The sequence below is a fragment of the Lepidochelys olivacea genome (genome assembly GCF_965140295.1).
Source record: "Lepidochelys olivacea isolate rLepOli2 genome assembly, chromosome: 6".
In the NCBI taxonomy this organism is placed as follows: domain Eukaryota; kingdom Metazoa; phylum Chordata; order Testudines; family Cheloniidae; genus Lepidochelys; species Lepidochelys olivacea.
This window is the reverse complement of record NC_140416.1, coordinates 47,730,259-47,757,947: the sequence shown is the minus strand read 5'-3', so window position 1 is coordinate 47,757,947 and position 27,689 is coordinate 47,730,259. Positions and strand designations below refer to the sequence as shown.

The 27,689-nt window shown below is 41.3% G+C and overlaps 1 protein-coding gene across 5 annotated transcripts in view; it reads right to left on the bottom strand.

The window, feature by feature from the left end:
* Positions 1-27,689, bottom strand: part of PDHX (pyruvate dehydrogenase complex component X) — a 97,790-nt gene that overhangs the window by 57,314 nt on the left and 12,787 nt on the right. For all 5 annotated transcript variants that reach the window (XM_084630471.1, XM_084630472.1, XM_084630473.1 and 2 more), the window contains exons 3-4: positions 19,441-19,541; positions 1,146-1,363 (exon numbers count right to left, since the gene is read on the bottom strand). In XM_084630471.1, the coding sequence (XP_084486597.1) occupies positions 1,146-1,363; positions 19,441-19,541 (319 nt within the window). The remainder of the gene's footprint in view (positions 1-1,145; positions 1,364-19,440; positions 19,542-27,689) is intronic.

The following is a 27,689-nucleotide window of genomic DNA, read 5'->3' as shown; positions in this document are numbered from 1 at the left end:
CTTCTAGCCATTGGACCATGCTACATTGAAGAGCCCATTATTAAATATTTGTTCCCCATGTAGGTACTGTGATAAAGTCTCCCCTGAACCTTCTTTTTGCTACGCTAATAATAAATTGCGCTCCTAGAGTTTATCACTATAAGGCATGTTTTCTAATCCCTTAATCATTCTCATGGCTCTTTTCTGAACCCTCTCCAAATTATCATCATCCTTCTTGGATTGTGGACACCAGAACTGAACACAGTATTCCAGCAGTGGTCACACCAGTACCAAATATAAAGGTAAAATAACCTCTCTGCTCTTGCTCAAGACTCCCCTATTTTTGTATCCAGGGATCACATTAGCCTTTTGGCCACAGCATCACACTAGACACTCACTCATATGCAGCTGATTATCTACCATGACTGCACATCTTTTTCAGAATCACTGCTTCCCAGCATAGAGTCCCTCATCATGTAAGTATGGCCTACATTCTTTGTTCCTAGATGTATTACATTTAGCCATAATAAAAACATATATTGTTTGCTTTTGCTAAGTTTACCAAGTGATCTAGATTGCTTTGTATCCTGTCCTCTTCATTATTTATTTCCCTCAATTTTTGTGTTATCTGCAGTGATGAAGATGTTTTGACTGATTATTACCACGGTGTCCTTACAGATTTGCATAAGTTTTAATGAGAGGGCACACTTAAGTCAACACTTTTGAACATTCCACACCTCTCTACTGAGAAGCCCTTACATGACACTCTTATTCCAGTACAAGAGTAATTTTTTTCAGTTTTGCTTAAAACTCTTCCTATGTGACATAAGCTAAACTGAAAAAAAGGAACTCTTATACCAGAATAAGAGTGTCCACACAGGGAGTTATGCTAGTATAACTATACTCGTTTAAATTCATGTCTTAGGTTACAGAAAACAAAAAACAACAAAATCTTCCTTTGTAGACAAGGTCTAAACAAACCAGGAAAATTTAAAGTGTTTCTCAAATAGTACTTTGATTTTAGCTATGGAGACAAAATTCATCCCTGGTGCAACTCCACTGATTTCACTGAAGTTACAAAAGGGATGAATTTGGCCACAGTTGTGGTGGCAATACCCTCAAGTCTCACACTGAAAGTGTTGTTCATGAGGAATACAGAAACTCACGGCAGTTTTCCAAGCCCATGTTCCATTTTGGTAGAGGCCAATGCTAAAATGCCTGCTGGAGGGGGAGTAGGTGCAGTTGCAGGCGGAGCCATCAGGGGTGCCAGAGAAGATGGATCACCAGTATCTGCTGGTATTTCAACCTGCTTCCAGTCCTGTCCTTCTTCTACCAGCAAACCGATTAGCGTTCCCAGACGCACATTTTTACTTCCTTCTTCCATCTAAATTTAAAAGACAATGAGAACATTACATATAAGTAACACATAGTGCTATGTACTCTTTAAAAAAAAAAAAGATCTAGAAGTTGCAGGCATACCACTGACGTATGAGTACATCAAGTTTCATTCTTATAATAAAAGTCTAGGACCAATATTAAACAGTTGGTACGGGAAACCAAGGTGGGGTGTTAAGTTATGCCAAAATTTAACAGATGTGAGTGCGCCTCAAGTTAGATATCTAAATCCATTGAGTCAGTGGAAGCTGCAGGTGCTCAACACCTCTGAAAAAGAGGCCACTTTCTTTAGATGCCTAAATATAGATTAAGATGCCTAAATTCAGGCCTCAGATTGGAAAATTTTGGTTTAAGTGTCCAAGCCAAATTCTCAGTTTTGTGTAATTCCGCTGTGTCTTGCTAACATTATATTTAGTTTTTCCAGTTTATTTAAAATACACTCAACAGTAGGGCCCTACCAAATTCACATCCATCAAAAATGCATCATGGACTGTGAAATCTGATCTCCCTCGTGAAATCTTATACCTAGCTTCAGGCTCCTCCCCTGTGCAGGCCTCCAGCTGCTAGTCTTCCCTAGGGGCTGCTCCCAGGACAGGTCAGACACACCTCCAGGAACCTGCCCTGGCTGCTGGAAGCTCCACATCTTGAGCTATCAACCCTCACACACACACACACACACACGCAGGGAGGCTACAGCTCAAGCAGTCACCCACATGTGCATGGGCAGGAGACTGCCGGGTAACCTCCCTCCCTCCCTACTATGACCCTCACTTCTGTGCTGCTAGCTGGCAGTGGTGCTGGCTTTAGAGCTGGGCACTCAGCCAGCAGCCTCCCTCTGTGGCTGTCCAGCTCTGAAGGCAGCACTCCTGCCGGCAGCAGGACAGAAGTAAGGGTAGCAATCCCACAACCCCACTGCAATCGCCTTGCAACACCACCACCCCCCCCCAAAAGCCTTTTGGGTAGAGACCCACACTGTTACAACACCCTGAAATTTCAGATGTCAACATCTGAAAATGTGAAACTGACTAATTTTTAAAAACCCTAGCCACGCAATTGACCAAAATGGACTGTGAATTTGGTAGGGTCCTACCCATCAGAGCCCCTGAAAGCTTGGACAACCAGCAAGAAACAACAGTAAAGAAAATTGGGGCAGCGGAGGGACCCTCAACAGCAACTACAATTCCCCATGATTTATATTTGACAATGTTATTCTTTGCTTCCAATTCTAATGGCTGTTTTAATATTACTGAGGTGGAATGATTATTGTGTCTGACCTGAAAAGTGACAGCAGTTCTGTTGTGAGCAAGTAACCTCTATAAAATGCTCTGGGAACCATCTGAATGGAAATACTAGCAAGTATGGTGCTATTAATCTGCTAAAGCAGATCAGTTCCAGGGCATATTGCACAGAAAAATGCAAGGACAGATCCTGATTCCCATTATGAGGGATCTGTGCTGCTTGTAAATGTCAGTGTAACCAGTCAGTGAAGGATTCCTCCATTAATTAGTCTACAACCATTGTAGCAGCTCCTACACCATTACCCTTCCAGTCCCCAGCATAGGAAGTTTTCCAGGGGCATCTCTATGTCCTGGCAATCTCCAGAAATCAGAACTGTACCTTGGGATCACAGGCATTAGGCACAAGTCAGACTAGACAGGTCCCATCCCTATCTGGCCTCAGGTCCCATCCCTATCTGGGGTGAAGGTTGTAAACCTCTTCCACAAAACCACTTTTGCCCACCTCCCTGCCAATCAGTGCAGGAGCCACAATCTAGTCTAGTGGATGAAGGGAAAGCAGTGGATGTATTGTTTCTTGACTTTAGCAAAGCTTTTGACACGGTCTCCCACAGTCAGCAAGTTAAGGAAGTATGGGCTGGATGAATGCACTATAAGGTGGGTAGAAAGCTGGCTAGATTGTCGGGCTCAACAGGTAGTGATCAATGGCTCCATGTCTAGTTGGCAGCCGGTGTCAAGTGGAGTGCCCCAAGGGTCGGTCCTGGGGCTGGTTTTGTTCAATATCTTCATAAATGATCTGGAGGATGGTGTGGATTGCACTCTCAGCAAATTTGCGGATGATACTAAACTGGGAGGAGTGGTAGATACGCTGGAGGGGAGGGATAGGATACAGAAGGACCTAGACAAATTGGAGGATTGGGCCAAAAGAAATCTGATGAGGTTCAATAAGGATAAGTGCAGGGTCCTGCACTTAGGATGGAAGAATCCAATGCACCGCTACAGACTAGGGACCGAATGGCTAGGCAGCAGTTCTGCGGAAAAGGACCTAGGGGTGACAGTGGACGAGAAGCTGGATATGAGTCAGCAGTGTGCCCTTGTTGCCAAGAAGGCCAATGGCATTTTGGGATGTATAAGTAGGGGCATAGCAAGCAGATCGAGGGACGTGATCGTTCCCCTCTATTCGACATTGGTGAGGCCTCATCTGGAGTACTGTGTCCAGTTTTGGGCCCCACACGACAAGAAGGATGTGGATAAATTGGAGAGAGTCCAGCGAAGGGCAACAAAAATGATTAGGGGTCTGGAACACATGACTTATGAGGAGAGGCTGAGGGAGCTGGGATTGTTTAGCCTGCAGAAGAGAAGAATGAGGGGGGATTTGATAGCTGCTTTCAACTACCTGAAAGGGGGTTCCAAAGAAGATGGCTCTAGACTGTTCTCAATGGTAGCAGATGACAGAACGAGGAGTAATGGTCTCGAGTTGCAGTGGGGGAGGTTTAGATTGGATATTAGGAAAAACTTTTTCACTAAGAGGGTGGTGAAACACTGGAATGCGTTACCTAGGGAGGTGGTAGAATCTCCTTCCTTAGAGGTTTTTAAGGTCAGGCTTGACAAAGCCCTGGCTGGGATGATTTAACTGGGAATTGGTCCTGCTTCGAGCAGGGGGTTGGACTAGATGACCTTCAGGGGTCCCTTCCAACCCTGATATTCTATGATTCTATGATCTGGAAGCATTTTCCAGCTGATTTGCATTAATTGCATTACCTTTTTTTAATTCTTTATTGCATTTTGCATCAACCATTCCATTCTCTAGCCCGGGATCAATCTCAGGCTGATAGACATATAATTACCCAGATCACCCCATTCACACTTTTTAAAATTTGGCACATTAACTCTCCCCCAGTCTTTTAAAACAACCCCAGCAATCCAAGAATTATTGAAAAAAATCAACATTAACAGTCCAGTGAGCTTCTCAGTCAGCTCTCTTAAAACTCTTGGAGGCAAGTTATCAGGTCCTGCTCGTTTAAAAATGTCTAACTTTAGTAAATGCTGTTTAACATTCACAAGAGATACTAGTGGAATGGAAAGAGATATCGCCATCATATGATGACACTATGTCACGTTTTTTCCCCAAATACGGAACAGAAATGTTTCACAGAATCATAGGACTGGAAGGGACCTTGAGAGGTCATCTAGTCCAGTCCCCTGCATTCATGGCAAGACTAAGTATTATCTAGACCATCCCTGACAGCTGTTTGTCTAACCTGCTCTTAAAAATCTCTAATGATGGAGATTCCACAACCTCCCTAGGCAATTTACTCCAGTGCTTAACCACCCTAACAGTTAGGAAGTTTTTCCTAAAGTCCTACCTAAACCTCCTTTGCTGTAATTTAAGCCCATTGCTTTTTGTCTTATCCTCGGAGGTTAAGAACAAAATTTTCTCCTTTCTTGTAACAATCTTTTATGTACTTGAAAACTGTTATGTCCCATCCCGCCCCTCAGTCTTCTCTTCTCCATACTAAACAAACCCGATTTTTTTCCAATCTTCCCTCACAGGTCATGTTTTCTAGACTTTTAATCATTTTTGTTGCTCTTCTCTGGACTTTCTCCAATGTGTCCACAGCTTTCCTGAAATGTGGACCCAGAACTGGACATAATATGCCAGTTGAGGCCTAAGCAGCGCAAAGTAGAGCAGGAGAATTATTTCTCATGTCTTGCTTATGTAACCCACACACCTCTGGACTTACAGCACACCTGCTTATACAGGGGTTCTCAAACTGGGGATCGGGACCCTTCAGGGGGTTGCAAGGTTCTTACATGGGGGGGGTCACGAGCTGTCAACCTCCATCCCAAATCCCACTTTGCCTCCAGCATTTATAATGGTGTTAAATATATAAAAAAGGGTTTTTAATTTATAAGGGGGGCGGGGAGGAATCGCACTCAGAGGCTTGCTATGTGAAAGGGGTCACCAGTAAAAAAGTTTGAAAGCCACTGTGCTAATACATTCCAGAATGATGTTTGCTTTTTTTTGAAACAGTGTTACACCGTTGACTCATATTTAGCTTGTGATCCACTATGACCCCCAGATACCTTTCTGCAGTACTCCTTCCTATGCAGTCATTTCCCATTTTGTATGTCTGCAACTGATTGTTCCTTCCTAAATGGAGTACTTTGCATTTGTCCTTATTGAATTTCATCCTATTTACTTCAGACTATTTATCCAGATCATTTTGAATTATAATAATTTCCTCCAAAGCACTTGCAACCCCTCCCAGCTAGATATCATCTGCAAACTTTATAAGCATATTCTCTATGCCATTATCTATATCATTGATGAAGATATTGAACAGAACTGGAACCAGAACTGATCCCTGAGGGACCCCACTCATTATGCCCTTCCAGCATGACTGTGAACCACTGATAACTACTCTCTGGGAATGGTTTTCCAACCAGTTATGCACTCACCTTTTAGTAGCTCCATCTAGGTTGCATTTCCCTAGTTCATCTATGAGAAGGTCATGTGAGACAGTATCAAAATTTACTAAAGTCAATATATACCACGTCTACCACTTCCCCCCTATCCACAAGGCTTGTTATCCCATCAAAGAAAGCTATCAGGTTGGTTTGACATGATTTGTTCTTGACAAATCTATGCTGGATGTTATTTATCACCTTATCTTCTAGATGTTCACAAATTGATTATTTGCTCCATTATGTTTCCAGGTACAGAAGTTAAGGTGACTGGTCTGTAATTCCCTGGGTTGTCCTTATTTCCCTTTTTATAGATTGGCACTATATTTGCCCTTTTCCAGTCTTCCGAAATCTCTTCCGTCTTCCATGACTTTTCAAAGATAATTGCTTACGGCTCAGATATCTCCTCAGTCAGCTCCTTGAGTATTCTAGGATGCATTTCATCAGGCCCTGGTGACTTGAAGACACCTAACTTGACTAAGTAATTTGAATTTATTGAATACTTCTGCCTTTTCTGCAATATTACTGATAATACCACCTATTCCATCTAGTAATGGACCAATATCACTGTCAGGATTCTTTTTGTTCCTAATATATTTTTCAAAACTCCTTTTTACTATCCTTAACTCTGCTAGCCATAGATTTATCCTTGTGTTCCTTATCAATTTTCTATAATTCCTAACTTGTGATTTATATTCATTACGATTAATTTCTCCGTTCTTCCTTTTGGGATTAAATATTATTTTTATAACTGCCTTCTCTTTCCCTCTAAACCATTTTTTTTTAAACCAGCACTGTCTGGTTGTGCCTTTTTGGGCATCTAGTAAGGTATTTTTAAATGGATTTCCAGTTATTCACATTTTTCTGATTAAATTCTTTCTTCTAACTGATAATTAAGAACATAAGGATGGCCATACTGGGTCAGACCAATGGATCCGTCTAGCCCAGTATCCTGTCTTCCAACAGCAGCCAATGCCAGGTACTTCGGAGGGAATGAACAGAACTGGGCAATTATCAAGTGATCCATCCCATCATTCATTAAGATTATGCTAATCACCAGGAGGCACTAGCACTGAGAGGTTGGCTAGTTTTGTTTATCTGAACATATAGGAGTTAACTCCTGAAGACGTTGCCAGCCATGACGCAGTTCTGTGCTCAGCATAGCACCACCAAAGTACATCATCCATGCCTTAAGCTCTCTAAGAATCATTAGGTGTCTCTGCTGGCTACAGTTATGCTTCCCTTCCACACAAGCAAACAATGTGACATTGAGCTAAAACACGACAGCAGCCACATTAAAGTTGCAACTGGTACTGGAGTACAAAAATTGATGTGACCAAGTCAGTTTCTGATGAAATTTCCTTGTTGATGCTCTGTAAGATTCAGGAGAAACAGAAGTATTCCAAATTGATGAGAAGAGTGTTAAGTACAGCAAAAGTATCACTCATCAATTACTAAAACAGAGATGACAACAGAGACCATAAGAATAAGTCTGAAAATTGGTCCAACATTAATTTTAATGCTCAGCACAGAACAGTGTCTATGCAATTTATTAAAGGGGTTGTAAGCTGAGCTGAAGGCTTTAAAACTCTAGTTTTTCAATGCTCACTTGATCAAGGTGCTATGAACTGGAACAATATAATAGCAATGTAAAACAATGTAATCTAAAGGAGGAAAAATGGTTATATGAACGTGAACAGCTATTTTAAAACAAATACTTAAAATGCAAAGTATCTTCAACTGAAATTACATGTTGTTGAACATTTCTGATCTGACAAACACTACTGAGCAATCAAACTGCTGTTTCATTTGCACTTTAATTGTATCTTTCACATAACAAAACTAACTCTTTCCATAAGCCCACTTCGGGAACAGACGTTCCTTTGCTTGTGAGGTATAAATAAGTGACTGCATTGACTATATTACTTCCTACAGATCCCACACTTCATAGGAAAGACTAAAAGATTTTAAAAATTCAATAGGATTTCTTTCACAACAGAAGGTTCACCTGAAAAGTGATCTTGGGATAGGACAGCTACTCGGACAACACAATTTAACACAGACAATAAGAACATGGGAAGGTTCCCCCGTCACCAAATTTAATTTTTAATGAAGTGACTATGATTGGTACCATGATCCTTCTTACATAGATCTATTTTAAGCCAAGGGGTACTGAAAAGGCCAGGGGATTGATGGGTTACTGAGTCTTTCACCTCTAGCACAAATTAGTAGTGACTAAAAATTATCACCATTTGATGACTCTTTGGCAGCCTCTGACAAGCGAGAGGAAGGGCGAGCTTGTGGCTAAGAAACTGGTCTGGAACTCCCAAGAACTGAGTTCAGTCCCTGGCTGTGCCACAGATCTCCTGTGGGACTTCAGACAATCACCGAAACTCTGTATGCGCCTTAAAATACTTAACTTCCTCACAGTGGCATTTTAGGGGAAAAGAGCTGAATGGATCATGAAAAGTCTTTTCACAACCCAGATGTGGTTTTTCACTATCAGGCTATAAGCAGAGTGTGGGGAGATGTGTGCAATGCCACTGACTAGTGTTTTAGTTCTGTGGATAAACAGTCTGTAAAATTGTCAATCCTTTCACCAGCACTCCTTTCCACACACAGTACAAGTTAAAAACAAACAAATGTTTGCAACCAAAATAGCTCCCTTACTTCAATGTGCATAAGACAGATATTTAGAATATACCATTGCTACATATTCCTCAGAATAAAAAATTTCACCAGAAACTCTATTATTTAAGTCTCAATTAAATGCTAAGTTTGGAAGTCTCATTACTGAAAGATTACATTTCTCTTAAGTAACATTTACAAGGCAATATTTGACTTCAATTCTTTATGTGAAAATGTAAAAACAGTCACACTTCATTTTTCAGGGTAGACTCCGACAACTGAATAGAGTTAACGATATAAGCACTCATGCTACTGAGCCCTCTGAGCGACATAAGTTACACCTACAGAAGTGCTAGTGTGGACAGGGCTATGTTGGCAGGCGATGCTCTCCTGCTGACATAGCTACAGCAGCTCATTGAAGGTGGTTGAAATATGTCAATGGGAGAACTCTCTTCCATAGGCATAGAGTGGCTACACAAGTATTCCTACAGCCACACAGCCACAATTTGTGTGGGGGGGTGGAGGGTGAGAAAACCTGGATTTGTGCTGGAAATGGCCCACCTGATGATCACTTTAGATAAGCTATTACCAGCAGGACAGTGGGGTGGGAGGTGGTATTTTTTCATATTCTCTGTGTATAAATAAAGTCTGCTGCAGTTTCCACGGCATGCATCCGATGAAGTGAGCTATAGCTCACGAAAGCTCATGCTCAAATAAATTGGTTAGTCTCTAAGGTGCCACAAGTACTCCTTTTCTTTTTGCGAATACAGACTAACACGGCTGTTACTCTGAAACCTGTCTTTTTACCATGTAAGAGTCTCATAAAAAGGTAAAGAGCCAATGGGGAGGCTCCAATTGACTTCAGTGGACAGTCAAACCAAGCCCTTTGTGAGAAAATTGTGAAATGTATTCATATCAATCATATAGTAACTTATATAAACTGCTGATGACTATGATATACAGCAGTACTTTACACCAAACAGGCTCAAAAGAGCCTCTCAGGGGGTTCTATTCACCTTATATGCAGCATCCTAGTGAAGTAAATGTTGCCCCCATTTTCAAAGATGAAACACACATTGGTCACGTAAGAAAGTCAGCTCTTTGGGACAAAGAATGTTTTTCTATTAACCTTGCGATATGCCTGGCACAGTTCTGGGTACACCACCTAATAGTGGTAGAGATACATACAAACAGTCCTGACTCCTCCTGTTCTCAACAGCTGGACAGTACTCCCCACTCAAGATTAGTCTACCAAATGGCACTAGAAAACAAAAATCATTTAAAATAGGTTTTAAAATGTTATAAATATCGCTCTGTACTTGCCCCCCTCACCCCACACACACAAACACACATTGCAAGCCCAAAGCCCAACAAGTGAGAGCAATTCTCACCTTAGAGGAAGCATGAGCACTTGCTGCTAACGCTGCTGAAACTGGTCTATTGATTTTTTTCACCCTTCCTGTGGCATTAAGCCTGGATGAATAACTGTTTTTGGCCTATTGACAGTGTTAGCAATTCAAAATACATTACCAAGCAACTGAGTGAAAAATACTATCAATTCTAGGAGACATTTATAACCATACGATGCAGGGTTAGAGCCAGAGGTATTTAGAAAGCAGCTTCAAGCACACAGTGAAATATAAATGCAATTAAACAGGTAGGACATTTACTACTATGTCTTATTATGTCATGATAATTAACCAACTAGTAAAATCATCTAATATATTTGCCTTCTGATACCAAAAACATTTTGGGGTCCCATTGTCCCATTTTTGGTAGGCAGGTAACAGTGCTTTTACTGTGGGATGGACTCTAGGTGTGAAACTAACACATCAATCTCAGTTATGCTTTGCATGTTTACAGAGCTTTTCACCCATATATCTCAAAGCACTTCACAAAAGTGGATAAACATAATTATCCCCATTTTAAAGAGAGAAACTGAGGCATTAAGAAATATAGCAAGACCAACCTGGGTTCAATATTTATAGCACTTTTATCTTTACTCCTAGACTCTCAGATTGCATTAATTACAAAGAAACTACACTCCATGCCTGGTTGTCCATGTTTTGGGGACTTTTTGGTTTGCACTTAGCTCCAGCTAGTCCCAAGTGCAGTTCCCTGCCTCTGGAATGTATTACGTGGTTGAGACGCTCATGACTGTGCACTGCAGCTTCCTGCACCAAATGAAGTTCCAGGTACTGGTCATTATACATAAAACCATAAAGTAGCCTAAGCACAACTCTCGACCTTTGACTTGCCTTCTGACCTATGCTTGTCCGGAATGCTGGAACTCACCATTCTAGAGATAAAGTTCACAGTAGCCAGGTACAGGCCTCCCTCAGTAGCAGGTCTAGGCATGTGGAAATCACCCCTGCGGCAGACATGCTTAACACAAGCAGCTAATTCTAAATGTGGCTCTGCAAGATTTATTTCTTTGCAGTCTTTCAGCTGGCTGACCTATGAAATGGTGGGCCTATAGATGATCCTTCCGTCCTGTTTCTAAAGCCTCGAGCTGCAGAGGATTGTGGTGGTTTTGCTCTTCCTTTAAAGTATGTTATTAATATGAGTTAAAGCCATGTAAAAAAGTTTCCATATACCACACTATAGGTGTCTTATATTGCAAATACATAGAAAAGTTACCTTTCCTCCTTTTTATTTATGACAGATCACCTCTAAAATTGTGAAGAGTGTTTTTTATCATGCTTCTATTGCATGTATCTTTAAAATGCAGTAATGCATTTTAATTTCTGTTGTATAGCAGCCTGAGTGCCTTGGTGAGAAGACAGTTAAAAATTATGACAACATTTTAAAAAGTCAGCAGCAGTTTTAAATTTTGTACTTAATATCTGTACATGCAAACAGTTCAGCAACATCTTCAAGCATTTTCCAGATAGGTTATTTGGAACCAAAGTTTAAACTTTGGTTTTGGGTCTGGACTTAAATAACTTTTAATACTTGAAATACAAGCAGTATGCAAATGTATATCCCCACAACCAAAAAAAAAAACCCTAAAGGCATGTACATTGAGTTAGAAATTGTCCTATGCATCATCTCACTGATATCAAATAACCCACAAGCATAAAAGAATAATTGCTGCAGTGTTAAGAGCTTTCAAAACTCATTTATTAATTAAGCAACAATGATTAATAAATGTGAGTAGTGTTTTAAACTCTGATATTTCTTAACCAGGAGTTTTAGTACTACAGTAGTGAATTAATTCAGAACCTATAGATAAGGCAGCAGATGTTACTTATATCCGAATTCATGCTTTACTCATAGGTAGCATTAGAATACTTAAAAGGTTCAACTATGAAAGGCTAATGTCACTTCCATCAATATTTCATGCAGCATTACAACTAAGCGAAGTGCTTTCCAATCCCTTAAGGATAGGGGGCAAGGGGAAAGGAGAGAAATCATAATGAGCTCAAGACAACCAAAGAGGAGGATGGAGAACAGCTTATCTACCTTCTATAGCAGATGGGTGTGAGTTAACAGATTCATTCTCATCACAGGTTTCAGAGTAGCAGCCACGTTCGTCTGTATTCGCAAAAAGAAAAGGAGTACTTGTGGCACCTTAGAGACTAACCAATTTATATGAGCGTAAGCTTTCGTGAGCTACAGCTCACTTCATCGGATGCTGTTTAAAACCTCAAAGAAGTTTAAAAAGTCTCAGGTGAGCTGCAATACATTCCTTTCACTTTCCAGATAAATATTAACTCTGTTTCCATTTAACTCTGTGAAATCCTGAAGTAAGATAATATGGGGAGATTGTGGGGGAGGAGGCGGGAGGGGAAGAGAGCAGTGAATACAAATGCTTAGATCTGACTTCAAAACATTTCTCTTCCACACATCATCAAGTCAGCTTTGAAATGTGTTCACCAATCTATGACCACATATCATCAGTGACTCTAAACTGGAAGCTGAGCATCACTGATGTGACATGAATAAAGATAAGGGAAGTGCGTACAATACTACTACTTTAATGATAATTTAATGTGCAATACAAGTACCATTTATAATGGCTGTTTTAAATACTGCCTTAGAATAAGATATGCTGACAGAAGGCTTTTTTAAAAAATTAAAAAAAAAAAAGCATGCAGGTTTGCTGATAGCTTCTGCCTAAGTAGTGCTTGTTCAGCCTCCAACCATCCTCCTCCCAGCTTTTGTTTATTGTCAGGGAAAAAAATAGACTGGTAAGACATATAGTACTTATCCTATGGATTTTATATATAAAAACAATTTGCAGCTATTCAGTTTGGCACCAGCCTACAACACCCCTTTGGTAATAAGAAAAATAAATATATCTATTGTGTCATCATTATAAGCATCATGTGGTGAACATGTAACACACACACCTGTACCTAGTAAAAGAAATTCCTGTTCCCAGAGAGATAACTTCATAGAATCATAGACTTTAAGGTCAGAAGGGACCATTATGATCGTCTAGTCTGACCTTCTGCACAATGCAAGCCACAGAATCTCACCCACCCACTCCTGTAACAAACCCTTAACCTATGTCTGACTATTGAAGTCCTCAAATCGTGGTTTAAAAATTTCAAGGTGCAGAGAATCCTCCTGCAAGTGACCCACGCCCCGCACTGCAGGGGAAGGCGAAAAACCCTTAGGGCCTCTGCCAATCTGCCCTGAAGGAAAATTCCTTCCCGACCCCAAATATGGCAATCAGCTAAACCCTGAGCATGTGAGCAAGACTCACCAGCCAGACACCCAAGAAAAAATTTTCTGTAGTAACTCAGATCCCACCCCATCTAACATCCCATCACAGGCCATTGGGCATATCTAACGCTAATCGAAGATCAATTAATTGCCAAAATTAGGCTATCCCATCATACCATCCCCTCCATAAACTTATCAAGCTTAGTCTTGAAACCAAATAGGTATTTTGCCCCTACTGCTCCCCTTGGAAGGCTGTTCCAGAACTTCACTCCTCTGATGGTTAGAAACCTTCGTCTAATTTCAAGTCTAAACTTCCTGATGGCCAGTTTATATCCATTTGTTCTTGTGTCCACATTGGTACTGAGCTTAAATAATTCCTCTCCCTCTGTGGTATTTATCCCTCTAATATATTTATAGAGGGCAATCATATCCTCCCTCAGCCTTCTTTTGGTTAGGCTAAACAAGCCAAGCTCCTTGAGTCTCCTTTCATAAGACAGGTTTTCCATTCCTCGGATCATCCTAGTAGCCCTTCTCATCTTTCTTAAACATGGGAGACCAGAACTGCACACAATGTTCCAGATGAAGTCTCACCAATGCCTTGTATAACGGTACTAACATCTCCTTATCTCTACTGGAAATACCTCACCTGATGCATCCCAAGACCGCATTAGCTTTTTTCACGGTCACATCACATTGGCGGCACAGTCATCCTGTGATCAACCAATACTCCGAGGTCCTTTTCCTCCTCTGTTACTTCCAAGTGATGCATCCCCACTTTATAACAAAAATTCTTGTTATTAATCCCTAAATGCATGACCTTGCACTTTTCACTATTAATTTTCATCCTACTGCTATTACTCCAGTTTACAAGGTCATCCAGATCTTCCTGTAGGATATCCCGGTCCTTCTCTGTATTGGCAAGACCTCTCAGCTTTGTATCATCTGCAAACTTTATTAGTATATTCCCACTTTTTGTGCCAAGGTCAGTAATAAAAAGATTAGTCCCAAAACTGATCCCTGAGGAACTCCACTAGTAACCTCCTTCCAGCCTGACAGTTCACCTTTCAGTGTGACCCGCTGTAGTCTCCCCTTTAACCAGTTCCTTATCCACCTTTCAATTTTCATACTGATCCCCATCTTTTCCAATTTAGCTAATATTTTCCCATGTGGAACTATATCAAATGCCTTACGGAAATTGATTAGGTGATTATAAAATTTAAAGATAGAAAATACCTATTAGAATGATCCTCCAACCAATCTCAGTGACAATGCAAAAGTATTCCCTACAGTAAACAGCGTTTTATCCAGTCTAGTTTTTCATTAGTCCAAAACAATTAAACCACAGCAGACAATTCCTAGCGTAAGAGTCCTCACTCTCTGAAAGGATTACCTGTATTCATCCTAAGTCTTCGCCCTCAGTTTATCCCATTTCTTGCAGTTATATTTTATTTCTTCATCTCTGCCACTCGATGCAGAGAGTGGCAGAATGAGGACAGACAGATGCATGGAATTAAGTAGCTGGCTGCAACTTTAATTAAACTTTAATACTCTCCTATGCCAGGTATTAACTGGTTCCAGTGCGGGAGTTACAGGGCTTCTTACCATATAACCCATAACGCGGGATAGCCTCTTGTCATAAATATAAAGGGAAGGGTAACCACGTTTGTGTCCACAGTGCTATAAAATCCCTCCTGGCCACAGGCAGAACCCTTTCACCTGTAAAGGGTTAAGAAGCTAAGATAATCTCGCTGGCACCTGACCAAAATGACCAATGAGAGGACAAGATACTTTCAAAGCTGGAGCAGGGGGACGGGAGCAAAAAGTCTGTCTGTCTGTGTGATGCTTTTGCCGGGAACAGATCAGGAATGCAGTTCAGAACTCCTGTTAAAAGTTAGTAAGTAATCTAGCTAGAAATGCATTAGATTTCCTTTTGTTTAATGGCTTTAATGGCTGGTAAAATAGCTATGCTGAATTGAATGTATATTCCTGTTTTTGTATCTTTTTGTAACTTAAGGTTTTGCCTTGAGGGATTCTCTATGTTTTGAATCTGATTACCCTGTAAGGTATTTACCATCCTGATTTTTACAGAGGTGATTCTTTTACTTTTTCTTTAATTAAAAGTCTTCTTTTAAGAACCTGATTGCTTTTTCATTGTTCTTAAGATCCAAGGGTTTGGGTCTGTGTCCACCTGTACAAATTGGTGAGGATTTTTATCAAGCCTTCCCCAGGAAAGGGGGTATAGGGCTTGGGGGGATATTTGGCAGGGGGCAAGACGTCTCCCAGTAGGCACTTTCGCTGTTTTTTGTTTAACACGCTTGGTGGTGGCAGCATAGGATTAAAGGACAAGGCAAAGTTTGTACCTTGAGGAAGTTTTAACCTAAGCTGGTAAGAATAAGCTTAGGGGATCTTTCATGCAGGTCCCCACATCTGTACCCTAGAGTTCAGAGTGGGGAAGGAACCTTGACAATTCTTGTCAGCCTACCCCGCAGGACTCAGCTCTCTGAGTCCTAGCCCGCTACCCCTATTGTCAAGAGGGAGACAGAGGGTCAGCAGGGTGGGGACCTCAACACACAAGGGCCACAAGTTCTGACCCTATCACATGAGCCCAAGGCCCAACACCAAAATCCCTGGTCTCTTACCTCTGGGAACCATTCATTTTATTCTCTTAACCACACTGGAAACCAGCTACAAGCTGTGACAAATAACAACTCCACCCCAGTAGCTCAGTTAGGTACTAAGCAGATTCCTACTTAACCAACCGTGGCTTGAAGGTTCTGCGAGGAAGGCAAATTCCTCCCTGGTCCTCTGCCAATTGGCCCATGGGAGAAAAAATTCCTTCCTGATCCCCTAAACAGGCAATTGGCTAGACCTGCGGGTGGATTGGATGGGTTGCTGGATTGGAGCCCAAGGAGGCTGGGGAATGCTGGCCAATCAGCACTCCTCTGCCTCAGCTGGTCAATGGGTGCCAGAGACTTCAAGGGGAGAGAAGCTACCTATTGGCCCTGAGAGAGTGCCTCCCTCCCTTGCTACTGAGTCTGTCCCCTTTTCACCACTGGCCTCATTAAGTTTCCCCACCACTGATGCAGTTGGGTGGCATTTTTCTCAGGCCTCCCAACAGAGACTAAAAAAGAAAATATTTTTTCCAATACTTCCCCCTACAGTATTTTCAATCCTTCGTTTTAAAAATGTTTCTATAGGGAATGGTATTAAACATGTACATATGCTACACTATCCATATAACTTTTGGTTTGATCTGATTGAATAGGACAGTGATTAGAGGCAGCTTAGTGAGAGCAGCTGAGTCACCCATTCTAGGTGGAGCCCAGGCTTGCAGTGGCTCGTAAAATGAAGGTAGCTGGGAGACTAAGGGAGTCAGCCAGAGAGAGTGTATTCTCAAGGGCAATTCTGTCTTATTACTATTGATCAAACTTTGGGGGGGGCAAAAGAGGAGCACTTTCTGTGCTGGAACGTGGCACTGAGTTTGGTAGGACTCTGGGCTGGTTGCTGTGTTTTGAAATATAGGCTAGGTTGCTGACTGAAAACCTATGCAGTTAGCTACACCATTATTAATATTTTAATACAAAAATAAGAACCCTAAATACATGATTAAAGTACGTACTCAATCACAGTTATTTTTATTAAGAAAACAGTGTATAAATGAATCTATAAATGTTGGAAACACACTTTGCTTATTTAATCTTAATTCTATATTTTTTTGGTGAAGAAATTGATCTGTTTGTACACACCTCTTACTACTGTGTGCCGTTGAGAATTTGCATTGAGATCAGGATGGTGTGGCTGAGTGGTCTATGCATTATTAGTGAAATCCTGGCCTGGAACAGCTCGGTGCCATTGTCCTTAGACAAGTTTCAGGCTGTGCAGTGCACCCCAGGTTGTTCACTTGGTTACCACCCTCCAGCCCAAATGTGGATGCAGTTCTGTGGTACTAGTATAACTGTTAAGCTCTTTGGGATTCTTTATGTTAAAAAGCAATAAGTACTTGCAAAATATTTATTATGGCTTAATCTAATACAAACATTAGTAGATCAAATAGAAGCATCCAGTATAGAATCAGTCTTTTGTATGGCGAATCTGGCTCAAGAGATGACGTGAATAAGTGTGAAGAAAGACCACCCCAAGTCACATGCCCAGCTCATCTCAAACATTCCTGTGACAAAAAAAAAAAAAATCACCGAATGAATTAAAAGAGATGAAGTCTGACTGGCTTTAAGAACTGTTTAGATGGTTGGCAAATTCACTGCCCTTCTGGTGAAGCCACTAGAAGATTAATCTCTCCAATATAATGCTGTTTCCCCTTCACTGTCCCCCTTCTCATGCTGTTATTTACATCCTATCCACCTTTCTAGTCCTTGTTACCAAAACACAGACTTGGCAGTGCATGCTCACCTTTAGAAAAAAACAAAATGAATGTATCAGAAACAGAGGCTAGGAACTGAGGGGCCATTTCAGTTCCCTCTGAAGTCATTGACCCTTTCATTGTCCTTACTGGATCAAGCCTTGTAAGAGGAAAGATGAGTTTGAAGAATTAGAGTGGAGTTCAGCCTAAGTTAGTGGTCTTGGAACAGCTGAAAATACCCAGCCACATGCAACATTGACACATTCCATCTCCAGACAATCAAAGCTTCTTCTCTATTCCAAAACAATTAAGTCAGAATAAAGGTGTCAAAACTGAAGTTCTACTCGGAGTCATCCCAAAAACAACTCAGAAGGAGAAACAGCATTTGGCGATTTCTTTAGCACCTTACATAACAAATACAGGACTCTCAACTGCATTGTGAATCCAGAAGCTTACCACAAGAATCAGTTATCTACATGTTGAATGCCAATGATGTGTTCTTAGTAACCATGTGACATCAGATTTATTTATTATTGTTTATATTACAGAAGGACCCATGGGACCCCGTCACGATCAGGACCCCATTCTGGTAGGCTCTGTACAAATATGGTCATTGGCCCAAAAAGTTCACAATCTACAGTTTAAGACTACAGAGCTAAGTGAGGATGGGGATAGAGAAAATATGCAACACTATTCCACCAGCAAATTAATAAATATCAAAGATGATGATGTAATTAGGATCATTGTCCTAAAAACTTATAACAAAGGGAAGAGTTGAATTTCTAAAGTGCAGAACCAGAATGTGATTGCCATTATATAAAACTTGTAATTAAGTAAAATGGAGAATGTGATTACTATTATTAATCCTTTGTATTTTGGTAGCATTTACAGGCCCCAGTGAGAATCTGGACCCCATTGTCCTAGATGCTGTATGGACTTATAAGAGGATACTGTTCCTGCTCCAAATTGTTTAAAATCCATCTGGCAATCTGATCTGCATGGGTAGGCTCCAGACCAGCTCAAAACCCTATTGTCGCTTACAATCAGACTGCAAAGACACCCCCCTCCGACCCGCCCACCCGCACACAAAGAGGATATCTTCCCCCCCCACACACACACACCCCTCCCAAACAGGCAGAGCAATCAGCCTGATGGTAGATTCAATACATTAATTCCAATTATTTCCTACCTCTGGCTATTTCAATATTCCCCTATTTTTTCTACACTCATGGAGATTTCCTATTTTTAAAATAGATTTTAGGAATATAGGAATTGCTATACTGAATCAGACCCATGGGCCATCTAGTCCAATATCTTGTCTCCAACAGTGGCCCCCCACCAGATGCTTCAGCAGGTAGATAGTGAAAAATTAATTAGGTGTTATTCCTAAATTCTAATTAACTAACACCAAGAATAAAATTTAAATATTTGATGGAAGCAAGTCATAAGGCAACAAAATGTATAAAACCATAAATTATCCTCATAGATGAAAATTACACTTATCTATAACTTTAGTAGTTCAGCACTTGTAAATTTACAAATATAAAAGCTATTCAGTAAAAGTGTGTTGGTGTCTTATTCTGAAAATGAGGTGACAGGAAATACAGACTGAAGCTCATATTAAAGTAATTTTTGAACTAATATGAGAGTTGACCTCAACCCATGACAAACGACCTCCACCCCGCTAAAGACAGTTAATCCTACCATTATTTTAGCCAATATGCCATCATCACTTGACTCCATGGTTACCACTGCTTTGTCTGTTTCGATTTCACATAATGCATCTCCTGCATTTACAGTTTCACCTGCAAAACAAGACATGATTTAAAATATTGTAGAATAACTTTGAAGCATGCATCTGGCTACCAGTTTTCCAGTATTGTAAGGATGATTAAAAATGCAGTAAATAATATTGTACTTTGAGACTTCTGGATAAAAATCATTGCTCTTTTGTAAGGTGTTAACATCATTAATTACCCATGTTTGCGGTAAGTATTCAGACAGACAGAACAATGAAGTGACTTGCCTTAGGTCACAACCAGTCAGGAGCATAGTCAAGAAGGCAACCCTGAAATCCTTATCTCCAGCCTTTGGCAATAACTGCTAGCCATTGATGAAAATGGTGATGTAAGTATTTCTTAATAGAATACTGATAACAAGCAGCACTGTCTTAAAACTATACATAAGACATTGTTGTGTGTCTGTGTGTATTTATATACACAAGCGAGAGATAGAGAGAGAGAGGCGCAAGTGTTATTTTGAATTTATAGCAAAGAGTTAAACATGAAACCATCCTCTGCAATGGACTCCAATCATCATTACAGATATACAAATAAAACTTCAAGAAATGAAAAATATTCAAACGGCAAGTCTATCAGTTTGTTTCCTCTTAGTCTTTTATAAAATCCTGAACAAACAAGAAATACACATCTTTTGTGAAATGAAAATGTGTGTGGTGTTAGAAGTGGATCATAGAATCATAGAATAACAGAGTTGGAAGGGACCTCCGGAGGGATCTCTAGTCCAACCCCCTGCACAGAGCAGGACCAATCCCAACTAAATCATCCCAGCCAGGGCTTTGTCAAGCCTGACATTAAAAACTTCTAAGGAAGGGGATTCCACCACCTCCCTAGGTAACACATTCCAGTGTTTCACCACCCTCCTAGTGAAAAAGTTTTTCCTAATATTCAACCTAAACCTCCCCCACTGCAACTTGAGACCATTACTCCTTGTCCTGTCATCTGCTATCACTGAAAATAGTCTAGATCCATCCTCTTTGGATCCACCTTTCAGGTAGTTAAAAGCAGCTATCAAATCCCCCCTCATTCTTCTCTTCTGTAGACTAAACAATCCCAGTTCCCTCAGCCTCTCCTCATAACTCATGTGTTCCAGACCCCTAATCATTTTTGTTGCCCTTCGCTGGACTCTCTCCAATTTATTCACATCCTTCTTGTAGTGTGGGGCCCAAAACTGGACACAGTACTCCAGATGAGGCCTCACCAATGTCGAATAGAGGGGAACAATCACATCCCCCGACCTGCTGGCAATGCCCCTACTTATACACCTCAAAATGCCATTGGCCTTCTTGGCAACAAGGGCACACTGTCGACTCATATCCAGCTTCTCATCCACTGTCACCCCTAGGTCCTTCTCTGCAGAACTGCTGCCTAGCCATTCGGTCCCTAGTCTGTAGCGGTGCATTGGATTCTTCCATCCTAAGTGCAGGACTCTGCACTTGTCCTTGTTGAACCTCATCAGATTTCTTCTGGCCCAATCCTCCAATTTGTCTAGGTCCCTCTGTATCCTATCCCTACCCTCCAGCCTATCTACCACTCCTCCCAGTTTAGTGTCATCCGCAAACTTGCTGAGGGTGCAATCCACACCATCCTCCAGATCATTAATGAAGATATTGAACAAAACCGGCCCCAGGACCGACCCCTGGGGCACTCCGCTAGATACCAGCTGCCAACTAGAAATGGAGCCATTGATCACTACCCGTTGAGCCCGACAATCTATCCAACTTTCTACCCACCTTGTAGTGCATCCATCCAGCCCATACTTCTTTAACTTGCTGACAAGAATACTGTGGGAGACTGTGTCAAAAGCTTTGCTAAAGTCGAGGAATAACACGTCCACTGCTTTCCCTTCATGCACAGAACCACTTATCTTAGCATAGAAGGCAATTAGATTAGTCAGGCATGACTTTCCCTTGGTGAATCCATGCTGACTGTTCCTGATCACTTTCCTCTCATCTAAGTGCTTCAGAATTGATTCCTTGAGGACATGCTCTATGATTTTTCCGGGGACTGAGGTGAGGCTGACTGGCCTGTAGTTCCCAGGATCATCCTTCTTCCCTTTTTTAAAGATGGACACTACATTAGCCTTTTTCCAATCTTCTGGGTCTTCCCCAGATCGCCATGAGTTTTCAAAGATAATGGCCAATGGCTCTGCAATGGATCAGCATGAACTACACAAATCTACTGATGGGATCAAGTTATATTATGGTTTTCCTCTTCTTTTAAGCACATACATGCCTGCTATATCATAACAACAGCCCTATGAGCCTGGATTGTTCTGACAGATGAATAATGACTGGATACTTGCCATTAAATGAAATTACAGTGGGAAACCTGGAAAGGATCCAGAATGTTTTGGCTTTAAAGCAGATAAAAATATGCTTTCCTTTACACAGCACTGGAGAAAAAGTACAATTATGTATCAGGTTTGTAGGTACTGTATTTTTAAATAAAATGCAAAACACAGGCTTTAACACTTTCCGCAGCACAATAAATGAAGTGACAGCATTATATGTCTAATTTTACTTTCCACTTGCTCTCTGAAGTGCTTAAACCTCAGAAAAATTACTTTGCCACCTACGATTTCTGTTTGTGTATGTGACATGTGCAGATCTTTGTCTTGATTATTTCTTGTATTGTGACTACTTGAAAAGGGATTGGGGGAAAAAGAAAGAGAAAGAACTGCTATATGGTTTGGATGACCTTTGCAGTAAGAAACAGCAGCTATATTCAAGCCTCGATTAAATAAATACTTCCCTGAGGTTCCATTGTGGGAACTCTAAGGAGAGAAAAGATGGCCAGTTTCTTTGTCCACTCAAAGATATACAGGGAACTTAGCACTTCATTATTTCATGTTAAAAAAGAAATCTACATTAGGACACATTAAATTGCAACAGAATTAGGGACTGGATGGCTCACGGGGGGCTACCAAGCTCATCAACTGTAATTCACAGTGGTTTAGTTCTGTTAGATGGTTATTTCGTGTGGTTTGTTATAACTTATACTACCTTAGACAGTTAGCTAGGTATTTACTAAATAAAACGGACTCATTCCTTAGCTATGCCAATTCTGTGCCCAGCACAGTTGAGGGGGCAAGTGACATCTCTACACCTCTTATCATTAGACTACGGCCTGTCGGTGGCTACTCTAGACCCTGGTGCCACTTACAGCAGCCTTAGAGCAGTTTTATTTTTAAATTTTACTTTACAGTAATAGCTCCAGCAGTACATGATTGCCAAAGCACAGCAGCGCTCCAGCAGGGTCCCCACCCGCTCAATACGCCTCTTTCTCTGGGGACATCAAAGCCTTCCAAGGTGCTTGGGGATTCCCCTGCACTGGGGACTCTCTAGGAAACTGATAACACAAACTTTTTCTGCCTCTTGGCCCCACCAGAGCAGCAGCCAGTGACAGAAGATTTGACGCAATATCTATTTTTAGAAGTATGTTGTGATATAGCCTTTAGAAATCCCGGTCACTGGTTCAGTAACTCAGTTTAATGAATGGGAGTGTGGTACCTCTCAGCGGGGGCTGCCAAATTCATGATACATCCCAGCAGGTGCCCAATTTGATGCCAAGTACAACTGAAAAAATCAGCTTTCTGACCGGAAAGAATTGGAAAGCAGAGAGCTTTGCTGAAAATGGAAAAGCTGGTACTTGGTATCATAAAATTGTTCAGATGGCTACTCTTTGTGTGAATAGTTAAATTCATTGTAATTATTCAGACACTTTAAAAACCCTTGTTTTCAGTGGTTAGCTCCTTATATTAGAGTGATTACGACTTCTACTACACTGGAGTTTTCCTTCAAATTTAACTTATGTCATACCCAACAGAGGTTCAGTAGCCTAGATGCAAAAAGTTGGTAGTGTCAGTCCAGTTACTAGTGGACAGGTGTCCAAATCATAGGACACAAATTGCACCCCTTGATGCATAAGGATTGACAATGGAGAACTCCCTTCTCTCAGTCTCTAGAGGTGGTCCCTCTAGAACAGTGCTTTCTCAAGCTACCTGATGTGGGGGACTGGTCATTTTTTTTTCCAATGTGCACGCAGACCGGCAGCTGATGGCTCGGTCCGCGGACCACCACTTTGAGTAGCACTGCTCTAGAACATAGTTGAGTTATAGTATATGGGGAAGCATCCACTGATGCTGCCAATTCCGTGTACCTGGCTCAGGATAATCAGAGGATTGTAGTCTCCAGGGCTGTCAATCTATCGTCTTTCACCAGTACTAAATTCATACATAATAAATATCTTAAAAATAAAACTGCTTTTTATTCTAAAGCAATGGATTTCATTACCCACAGGAATCAATAGAAAGCTGCACTAATAGTAAGGGAGAAATAGTGAAGCTGCCTATTAAATACAATGTATTTTCTCCTGCTGACGTGAAATCATTTCTCTCCTGTGCAACTGTAAAAACAAATATTACATACTTACTTAAAGAGCAGGATCAGTGACCAGAATAGTATTCTGGTGACCCCTGCTGGTTACATGGTGGAAATGTGTGGGTTTTCCCCATGTAAACCTGTTATGTTACCTTTCCAATCTTGTCTCTTTCCATTTACTTTAAAACACGGTACCATATAATGTTTATTTTTTCAGATATAAGATCAGTAAGAATATATATCTACTAGTGCCATTCAATCATATACATCAAGTCATTGCAGGATGAGTCATTTATGAGAATCACTTAATGGTGGTAAATTTAGAAGCATTACTCCACTTTCCTTCCCCCCCCCCCCCTTTAAAAATCTATCTACCCATTTGCTTTAACCCTTATTACACTGCTTGGCAAAAAATAATATTTAGAACTAATTATTATCAAAGATGTGCTAAATGAGCCCATGTATCACATTCAGATTTTTTAAATGGAAAGAGATCTCATTGTATTCAAAATGTTAGAATAATTTGTCTTTGAGTCCAACCTTCAATTAAGAGCAATTAATATGCACAACTGATTTTCAGATACTTATCTAGGGTAGCATAATAGGGATTGAAATAGCTTTCTATAGCACACATGGAGGAACTGGCATAAGACCTTTATAATAAGAAATAACAGTTGTACAGTGGTTTTAAAAGATTTTGTACTTTAAACTGTAGTTATAGACACAATATTCAAAAGTAAGAATCTAAACTGCTGTAGAATATGGTCTCATGGTTATCAGAAACTTTTGGTTAGTTATGTTACATCTACACACTACAAGTACTAGAGCAGCACAGCACCCCTATAGCACTGCAGTGTAGTAGGGTTGCCAGGCGTCCAGTTTTTGACTGGAACGCCTGGTTGAAAAGGGACCCTGGCGGCTCCGGTCAGCACTGCTGATCGGGCCACTAAAAATCCGGTCGGTGGTGCAGCAGACTAAGGCAGGCTCTCTGCCTACTCTGGGTCCGCGCAGCTCTAGGATTCGGACGGCATGACCCTGTGGCCCCTAGGCACAGTGGCGACCAGGAAAGCTCCGCGCATTACCCCCACCCAGGGAGCCATGGCCAATGGGAGCTGCAGAGGCAGTGCCTGCAGACAGGGGCAGCACCTGCAAAGCCGCCTGGCCACCCTGTGCCTAGGAGCCAGACATACCATCTGCTTCCGGGAGCCATGTTGAGCCAGGGCAGGCAGGAAGCCAGCCTTAGCCCCGTCACACGGCCAACTGGGAGCCATCTGAGACAAGCACTGCCCAACTGGAGCCTGAACCCCCACCCCAACTCCCTGCCCCAGGTTGGAACCCCCTCCCAGACCCTAACTCCCTCCCAAAGCCTGCACCCAACCCCTGCCCCAGCCCTGAGTCCATACCTTGCACTTCCCCCCCCGCCCCTGCCCCAGCCTAGAGTCCCCTCCTGCACCCCAAACATCTTATATCCAGCCCCACCCCAGAGCCTGCACCTCCAGCCAGAGCCCTCACCCCCTTCCACACCCAAACCCCCTGCCCAAGCCAAGTGGAAGTGAGTGAGGGTGGGGAAAAGCGAGCAATGGAGGTAAGGGGGATGGCGCCTCAGAGAAGGAGCAAGGCAAGGGTGTTTGGTTTTGTGCAATTAGAAAGTTGGCAACCCTACAGTATAGGCACTTGCTACAGTAACAGAAAGGGTTTTTCCATGACTGTAGTAAATCCACCCCCTTGAGAGACGGTCACTAGGTCAATTGAAGACTTTTTCCACCAACCTACAGAGGTCTATACCAGGGCTTAGGTCAGTTTAGTTATGTCTTTGGGGATCTGAATTTTTCACTCTTGAGCAACATAGCTAGATCGACCTAAGTTTTAGATGTATGCCAGGCCTTAGAGAAAGACAACTTCCAGGGCTGTTGTCATTGTCTATCTGCAAGTCATTAAACCTCATGGATCTTCAATTTCATTTATTGAATTTATAAATTTATAATTATACCTACCTCCCAAAAGTGTTACTATGAGGGTTAATATTTGTAAAACACTTTGCTCTCCTACAGTATCTCTGATCTGAGGTTCTCAAAGAATTTTATCAAAATACAAACTGAATTTTAATCTTGAATCAGAGTAATGATTTCTTAAGTGTAACTAAATTTGGGGGGGTGGGGGAATATATATATATACTTTCCACATAGTCAAAGCATATACAAACATTAAGCATGCTGATACTATGGTAATAAGGGCGATATAAGTACCTAGCCTAATTTCTAAGTAATTTTCAAAACTTCTGTGGGGTACCACAGTCCCCGTATTATCCCCATATTCTAGAAAAGGATACTGATGCAGAAAAAAATTAAAAATACACTCAAGACCACAGAAGAAGTCTGTATCAGAACTAGCATTAGACTTCAGGAGGTCTTTGCTCCCAGCTTTGTGCTCAGACTACAACAATCTCTAAAGTGAAACTAACAGTGGTCTTTAGAGCCCATGATATAATCTTACTGGTCCCTAAAGGCCAGGGCATAAAGGTACAACTGCCAACTTTATGACCCACCAATAGGAGCCATAAACATGTCTCTTTCCCTGGGCTCCATTATTAAATTTAAAATCCAGCCTTAACTTGAATTTTCATGGAATCTGGGACAAGAGAGAGCTAAAAAGAAACAGGTTTTCTTGATGACAGAGTGAGAACCAATTATTCTTCTGATTGAACCTATGGAGCTAGAGCACCCTCATTTACAGCCAAGGCATGTGAAGACACAAAATACTGCACAGGTCATTCATCTAGGAGTGTCAACACATTCTAATAAAGGTCAATTACTTTTCAGGTGATAGACCTCAGGCAGCAAGAGATAAACGAGGACCCAAAGTATCTTTTCATGCAAAGGAAATGGGTTTTGGAAATGAGTCTTTCCAGATTTAGAGATACGTCTAGGCAACTTAAATTTGTTACATTTCCATTAGCTTTAAGAATAGACTGTCGTTTAATTATTAAAATGTCAGCCCTGAATACCCACCATAACAGTTCCTTGTCTTTCATAATTTACTAGTAGGAAGAAACATAAGAATTCATACCAAATAGCTTGTAACTTTATCACAGTTCAGGGCTAGCTGCACTTTTGACACTGCTCTGGTCTCTCTCGGAGTACAGGCCAGACAGGTTTAGGCCTTGAGCTTTCACCGCTTTGAGGTGAAACATGTGACTCTCCCACTCTTAGAACTGGGGCCCTGGGCTACAGCCCTTTGTGTACCACCTCTAATTACTCTTAACAGGTCCTGCTGGACTCATTACCTGCAGTTCTTCCCTTTGGGAGCTGTGACTAGCAGTAAACACAATGACCCAAATAGCTTTCTTTAAAACAAAGTATTGTTTAATCCTAACAACAGGAACACAGCATAACAAGAGAAAGAATTTTGAAAGCAATAAACCAGTTTATACACATAATTATCTTAGGCTCATCTGCACAGCAAGTTACTATTCAGCAAGCCTGGATATGAATCTATAGCTCACCAGCTTGCCACACAGTAACATCCTATGTGGATGCTGTTGCAGTACAGCGAAAGTCCCAGAAGGCATCTTGGTGTACTACTACTTCAAAAGTGTAATATATTAAGAAGCACTCCGGGACTTTCATTGAACTCTAACAACGTCCGTATGGAACATTACTGTGCAGCAAGCTGGTGAGTTGAAGATTCATAACCTGGTTTGCTTGCCGTGTACAAAAGCCCATATTTTAAGAATTAGGCAGGCCTATTTTACCCAATTCTCCCAACCCTCTGG